The 7509-nt window shown below is 48.4% G+C and overlaps 1 protein-coding gene across 1 annotated transcript; it reads left to right on the forward strand.

Moving 5' to 3' along the window:
- Positions 1–2593: 2593 nt before the first annotated feature.
- On the forward strand, positions 2594–6229 carry LOC129145193 (hornerin-like). Its single transcript, XM_054691550.1, has 7 exons — positions 2594–3169; positions 3253–3736; positions 3797–3946; positions 3986–4057; positions 4208–4348; positions 4421–5518; positions 5571–6229. Exons 1-7 carry the CDS (start codon positions 2594–2596, stop codon positions 6227–6229), a joined length of 3180 nt encoding a protein of 1059 aa, XP_054547525.1.
- Positions 6230–7509: the final 1280 nt, after the last annotated feature.

Raw genomic sequence — 7509 nt, forward strand, 5'->3', positions numbered from 1 at the left:
AAGCACCTCCTACTTCCATCTACTCATCAATAATCTCAAATGGGCGAATTTCACTCCATCACTATTGCTAGTCCTCTAGTTCAGGCCAACCCTTCTTCCATGTCAGCACTGGATACAAATATAATCATGTCAAAATTAAATACAAAATCTTTCAACAGCTTCCAGCTCTTCCAAGAAAAAGTTCAAAGTTCCTTTACAACACTTAAAAGACATATTTGCTCCCTATTCTTCTCTGCTGAGAATGAATTCAGCAAACATGAATAGCTTTCCGTTCCTGTATGCGCCTTCACTCCCCTCCAACTCATTGTCCACTTTCTCTCCTGAAAAAGTCTTTTGCACTCCTTTCCTTCACCCTTTCATTTGGGCAATTAAAACCCATCTTCAAGACAGATCACTTCCTCTATAACCCTCTTAAATGCCAGTGATAATCCCCTGGTGTGCTCTCATAGAACCATTAAAATTGCTAGTTACGGGCCTCCACAGTGGTGCAGCAGTTGAGCGCTGGGTTGCAAAGCGGCCCCCAGCCTCTGCAGCGCTGGTTCAATCCCCGGCCACCAGGTGAGGGTCCCACACGGCGCGCAAACATCTGTTCCTGCTGCTCCCATCAGCAGTGTACTATGTCAGTCTGCCTGCTCTGCTCTCTGCTCTAACTCTGGTGAATTCTCTCACCCTCCCGCACTTCTGACTATACCCAGTGCTTGTATACATAAATAAATAAATCTTTTGAAAATAAAAGTTAGTTACTAATACCATCTTCCAGTTACAACTTCTAGGCTTTTCTCATGGAATCATTCTTTGAATTCAATCTTTCTCATTCTAGAAAAAATAGGTAAATCCAGCCTAAAGGCCTATGTGGTAGAGCTCTACCTAACTAGGCAACTACTTCCATTGGTACAGCATTCTTTCAACTGGTTAGCTAGAGGAAGTCCATACTGACAGAACTGCCCTTTGTATCTTGTTCCCAACCAGAATCCAGATGATCCAGACACTGTAGACATCATCATGCAAAGCCTGGATCGAGACCGTAACAACAAAGTGGACTTTACTGAGTATCTTCTGATGATATTCAAGCTGGCACAGGCTTGTAATAATATCATCAGCAAAGATTGCTGCCAAGCTCCAGGGTCAAAACAGAGACACCACAGTCACTGGCAGCAAGGGGAACAGAGTGAAACAGAAGATGAGGACAAAACACAAAGAAGGTCTTCCACTCATTCAAGTTGTAATACAGGAGAGAGTGATTCCTATTCCAGGGGCTGCAGAGGGATCACTAAACACAGGCCTGGATCCAGCTGTGGAAGAAAGGAGCAGCAAAGAGACCGGTCTAGTTCTGGGAACAGGCAAAGCTCTGGGGAAAGGAGAGAGTCAAGCTCAGGACACCTCAAGGATAGTAGGAAAAACAAACATGGCTCTCATCAGCAAGGGTCTAGGAGTGAAGGAGTTGGTTATAATCATTCAAGCAACTGCAGAAAAAGATCAAACTCAGCAAATCAGTCAGAGAGTAGTGGAGAAGAAAGGAATGCATACCCTTCAGAGGATCAGTCTTATAGTTCCGACCAATACTGTTCTGACTCAAATGAATCCTCACGGGATAGACAACATAAGAAGAAATCAGGACAATCCCCTTGTAGGCAGCATCATGGATTTACCTCAGGGAGTTGTGGAGGACAAGACCACAGGTCAAGTTCAAATGAAACTACCAGTTGTGGTCAGGGGTCTGGCTCAGGTCAGTCCTCTCAGAGACGGCCAAAGTCAAATGCAGGATCACAATCAGGGAAAAGTGAAGAACAAGGATACTGTTCGAGTTCTAGTGAGAGTTGTGGAAAACATAGGCGTGAATCCAGTTCAAATATGCATTCAGGGAATGGGGGGAAACAACAAGGATCTGGCTCCTCCAAGTCCTCAAGTTGTGAACAATATGGGTCTCATTCAGGTCAGTCAGCACACTACGGATGTTCAAACTCCGGTCATTCTTCCGGTCAGAAGCAACACACATCCACTTCAAGTGCACAATCAGGACTTAACAGACAGCAAAAAGATGGTTGGGAATCAAGACGGTGTTCAAGCTCTGAAGAATATGGGTCTGAATCAGGCCAGTCCATAAGCAGTGGCAAAAATCAATCAAGTGTCTACAAGCCCTCTACTCAGAAAAAACACAGCACAAGTACTACTCATGGTGACCAAGAGTCTGGATCTAGAACATCTTCTAGCTGTGGCCAATGTGGTTCTGGCTCCAGTCATTCTATGCAGAAACACCATGAATCCAACTCAGGTGGCCAATCAAGTAGCTGCGGAAGACAACATGGTTCGGGAGTAGGACAATGCTCCAATTATGGAAAACACGGATCTGGCTCTAATCAATCTTCATCTCATAAAAAGCATGAGTCTAGTACAGGATCCAGTTTAGGTGACTCATCCAGCTGTGGAAAACATGCATCTGGGTCTGGTCAGTCTTCTGGCAATGGACAACATGGGTCCACTCAAGGACAACAAGGGTCTAGCTCAGGTCAGACATCGACCTGTGGCCAAAATGGAACTGCATTAGGCCAGGCCTCTAGTTCCACACCTGGACAGTCATCAAGCTCTGAACAACATGGACATAATACTGGTCAGTCTTCTGGATGTGCACGACAAGGGTCCAGACAGTCTATTAGCCATAGACAACAAGGCTCTGAATCACGTCAGACCTCCACTTGTGGACGACATGGTTCTGGATCAGGTCACTCTTCCAGCTGTGGCCAACATGGATCTAGCTCCAGTCAGTCTTCTCACTATGGACAACAAGGGCCCACTCAATCACCTAGTCAGAGAAAACACGGTTCTCGTTCACCTCAGTCGTCTGGCTCTGGACAACATGGATCTGGCTCAGGACACTGTTCCAACTGTGGCCAACAGGGATCCAGCTCTGGTCAGTCTTCTGGCTATGGACAACAGGAGTCAAGTCAGTCTTCGAGTCACAGGAGACGTGGGTCTAGTTCCAGTGAGACTTCTAGCTGTGGCCAGCATAGCTCTGGATCAGGTCAGTCCTCCACTTATGGACAACATGGCTCTGGATCAGGCAATTCATCAAGCCGTGGCCAACAGGGATCGAGCTCTAGTCAGTCTGCTGGCTATGGACAACAAGGGTCCACTCCATCTTCCAGTCACAGACAACAAAGCTCGGGTTCAGGTCAGTCCTCCAGTTCTGGTCAATGTGGGTCCAGCTCAGGTCAGTGTTCTAGAGGCAAGCAAGAAAGTTCGGGATCAGGTCAGTCTTCTAGCTGTGGCCAACATGGATCTGTATCTCGTGAGTCTGCTAGCTATGGCCAACATGGATCGACTCAGTCTTCAAGCCATAGACAACATAGCTCTGGTAATATTCAGTCCCCTAGTCCTGTTCAACATGGGTCTGCATCAGGTCAATCTTCCAGCTGTGGCCAACACAGCTTTAGCTCTGGTCAGTCTTCTGCCCCTCGTAAAAATGAGTCAAGTCAGTCTTCCAATTCTGGGCAAAACGGATCAAGTTCAGGTCAGTCTTCTAGCTGTGGGAAACATGGTTCTGCATCAGGCCATTCTTCTAGCTCTGGCCAAGACAAGTCAAGTCAGTCTTCAAGACATAGACTACATGGGTCTAGTTCAGGTCAGTCTACAAGCTGTGGCCAACATGGTTCTGGATCAGCACAGGCCTCCACTAATGGACAACATGGCTCTGGATCAGGCCATTCCTCTAGCTGTGGCCAACATGGATCTAGCTCTGGCCATGGTCAACATGAGTCAAGTCAGTCTTCGAGACATACGCGACAGGGGTCTAGTTCAGGTCAGTCTTCTACCTGTGGCCAACATGGTTCTGGATCGAGCCAATCGTCTACCTGTGGTCAAGACAAGTCAAGTCATACTTCCAGTAATAGGCAACATGGGTCTAGTTTAGGTCATTCTTCCAGCTCTGACCAACATGGTTCTGGATCTGGTCAGTCCTCTAGCTCTGATCAGCCTAGGTCCAGCTCAGGTCACTCTTCTCGCTGTGGCCAACACAGATCCAGTTCTGGTCAAAATTCTGGTCATGGTCAACATGAGTCAAGTCAGTCTTCCAGTCATAGGCAACATGGTTCTAGTTCAGGTCAGTCTTCTACCTGTAGCCAGCATGGTTCTGGATCGAGTCAGTCTTCTAGCTGTGGTCAAGACAAGTCAAGTCAGTCTTCCTCTAATAGGAAACATGGGTCTAGTTCAGGTCATTCTTCCAGCTCTGGCCAACATGGTTCTGGATCTGGTCAGTCCTCCAGCTCTGGTCAGCCTGGGTCCAGCTCAGGCCACTCTTCTAGCTGTGGCCAACACAGATCCAGTTCTGGTCAAAATTCTGGCCATGGTCAACATGCGTCAAGTCAGTCTTCGAGTCATAGGCAACGTGAGTTTAGTTCAGGTCATCCTTCTAGCTGTGACCAACATGGCTCTGGATCAGGTCAGTCTTCTAGCTGTGGACAACATGGATCTGTATCTCATGAGTCTGCTAGCTATGGACAACATGGATCGACTCAGTCTTCGAGCCACAGACAACATGGCTCTGGTAATATTCAGTCCCCTAGTCCTGTTCATCATGGGTCTGCATCAGGTCAATCTTCCAGCTGTGGCCAACACAGCTCTAGCTCCGGTCCGTCTTCCGCCCCTGGTAAAAATGAGTCAAGTCAGTCTTCCAATTCTGGGGACCACGGATCAAGTTCAGGTCAGTCTTCTACCTGTGGAAAACATGGTTCTGCAGCAGGTCATTCTTCTAGCTCGGGCCAAGACAAGTCAAATCAGTCTTCAAGACATAGACGACGTGGGTCTAGTTCAGGTCAATCTTCCAGCTGTGGCCAACACAGCTCTAGCTCTGGTCAGTCTTCTGCCCCTCGTAAAAATGAGTCAAGTCAGTCTTCCAATTCTGGGCAACACGGATCAAGTTCAGGTCAGTCTTCTAGCTGTGGGAAACATGGTTCTGCATCAGGTCAGACCTCCACTTATGGACAACATGGTTCTGCATCAGGCCATTCTTCTAGCTCTGGTCAAGACAAGTCAAGTCAGTCTTCAAGACACAGGCGTCGTGGGTCTAGTTTAGGTCAGTCTACCAGATGTGGCCAACATGGTTCTGGATCAGGTCAGGCCTCCACTAGCGGACAACATGGCTCTGGATCAGGCCATTCCTCTAGCTGTGGCCAACATGGATCTAGCTCTAGTCAGTCATCTGGCCATGGTCAACATGAGTCAAGTCAGTCTTCGAGTCATACGCGACAGGAGTCTAGTTCAGGTCAGTCTTCCACCTGTGGCCAACACAGTTCTGGAACGAGTCAATCTTCTAGCTGTGGTCAAGACAAGTCAAGTCAGTCTTCCTCTAACAGGAAACATGGCTCCAGTTCAGGTCATTCTTCCAGCTCTGGCCAACATGGTTCTGGATCTGGTCAGTCCTCTAGCTCTGGTCAGCCTGGGTCCAACTCAGGCCACTCTTCTAGCTGTGGCCAACACAGATCCAGTTCTGGTCAAAATTCTGGTCATGGTCAACATGCGTCAAGTCAGTCTTCGAGTCATAGGCAACGTGAGTTTAGTTCAGGTCAGCCTTCTAGCTGTGGCCAACATGGCTCTGGATCAGGTCAGTCTTCTAGCTGTGGCCAACATGGCTCTGGATCAGGTCAGTCTTCTAGCTGTGGCCAACATGGATCGACTCAGTCTTCGAGCCATAGACAACATGGCTCTGGTAACATTCAGTCCCCTAGTCCTGTTCATCATGGGTCTGCATCAGGTCAATCTTCCAGCTGTGGCCAACACAGCTCTAGCTCCGGTCCGTCTTCCGCCCCTGGTAAAAATGAGTCAAGTCAGTCTTCCAATTCTGGGGACCACGGATCAAGTTCAGGTCAGTCTTCTACCTGTGGAAAACATGGTTCTGCAGCAGGTCATTCTTCTAGCTCGGGCCAAGACAAGTCAAATCAGTCTTCAAGACATAGACGACGTGGGTCTAGTTCAGGTCAATCTTCCAGCTGTGGCCAACACAGCTCTAGCTCTGGTCAGTCTTCTGCCCCTCGTAAAAATGAGTCAAGTCAGTCTTCCAATTCTGGGCAACACGGATCAAGTTCAGGTCAGTCTTCTAGCTGTGGGAAACATGGTTCTGCATCAGGTCAGACCTCCACTTATGGACAACATGGTTCTGCATCAGGCCATTCTTCTAGCTCTGGTCAAGACAAGTCAAGTCAGTCTTCAAGACACAGCCGTCGTGGGTCTAGTTTAGGTCAGTCTACCAGCTGTGGCCAACATGGTTCTGGATCAGGTCAGGCCTCCACTAGCGGACAACATGGCTCTGGATCAGGCCATTCCTCTAGCTGTGGCCAACATGGATCTAGCTCTAGTCAGTCATCTGGCCATGGTCAACATGAGTCAAGTCAGTCTTCGAGTCATACGCGACAGGAGTCTAGTTCAGGTCAGTCTTCCACCTGTGGCCAACACAGTTCTGGAACGAGTCAATCTTCTAGCTGTGGTCAAGACAAGTCAAGTCAGTCTTCCTCTAATAGGAAACATGGCTCCAGTTCAGGTCATTCTTCCAGCTCTGACCAACATGGTTCTGGATCTGGTCAGTCCTCTAGTTCTGGTCAGCCTAGGTCCAGCTCAGGTCACTCTTCTCGCTGTGGCCAACACAGATCCAGTTCTGGTCAAAATTCTGGTCATGGTCAACATGAGTCAAGTCAGTCTTCCAGTCATAGGCAACATGGTTCTAGTTCAGGTCAGTCTTCTACCTGTAGCCAGCATGGTTCTGGATCGAGTCAGTCTTCTAGCTGTGGTCAAGACAAGTCAAGTCAGTCTTCCTCTAATAGGAAACATGGGTCTAGTTCAGGTCATTCTTCCAGCTCTGGCCAACATGGTTCTGGATCTGGTCAGTCCTCCAGCTCTGGTCAGCCTGGGTCCAGCTCAGGCCACTCTTCTAGCTGTGGCCAACACAGATCCAGTTCTGGTCAAAATTCTGGCCATGGTCAACATGTGTCAAGTCAGTCTTCGAGTCATAGGCAACGTGAGTCTAGTTCAGGTCAGTCTTCTAGCTGTGCCCATCATGGATCTAGCTCAGGTCAGTCTTCTAGCTACCGACAACATGTGTCCACTCAGTCTTCGAACCGTAGACCTCATGGCTCTATCTCAGGTCAGTTCTCCAGCTCTGGCAATGATGGGACTGGATTAGGCTCATCCTCTACTTCTACTTCAGGACAGTCATCAAGCTGTGGCCAGCATGGATCGAGCTCTAGTCAGTCTGCTGGCTATGGACAACAAGGGTCCACGCGATCATCTAGCCACAGACAACAAAGCTCTGGTTCAGGTCAGTCCTCCAGTTCTGGTCAATGTAAGTCAGGCTCAGGTCAGTGTTCTAGTGGTGAGCAAGAAAGTTCTGGTTCAGGTCAGTCTTCTAGCTGTGGCCAACATGTATCTAGCACTGGTCAGACTTCTGGCCATGGAAAACAGATGTCCACTCAATCTTCTAGACAGAGAAAACAAAGCTGTGGTTCAGGTCAATCCTCTAGCTCT

Source organism: Talpa occidentalis, unplaced genomic scaffold (assembly GCF_014898055.3).
Source record: "Talpa occidentalis isolate TD23 unplaced genomic scaffold, MPIMG_talOcc4v2.1 talOcc4.9, whole genome shotgun sequence".
Lineage (NCBI taxonomy): Eukaryota > Metazoa > Chordata > Mammalia > Eulipotyphla > Talpidae > Talpa > Talpa occidentalis.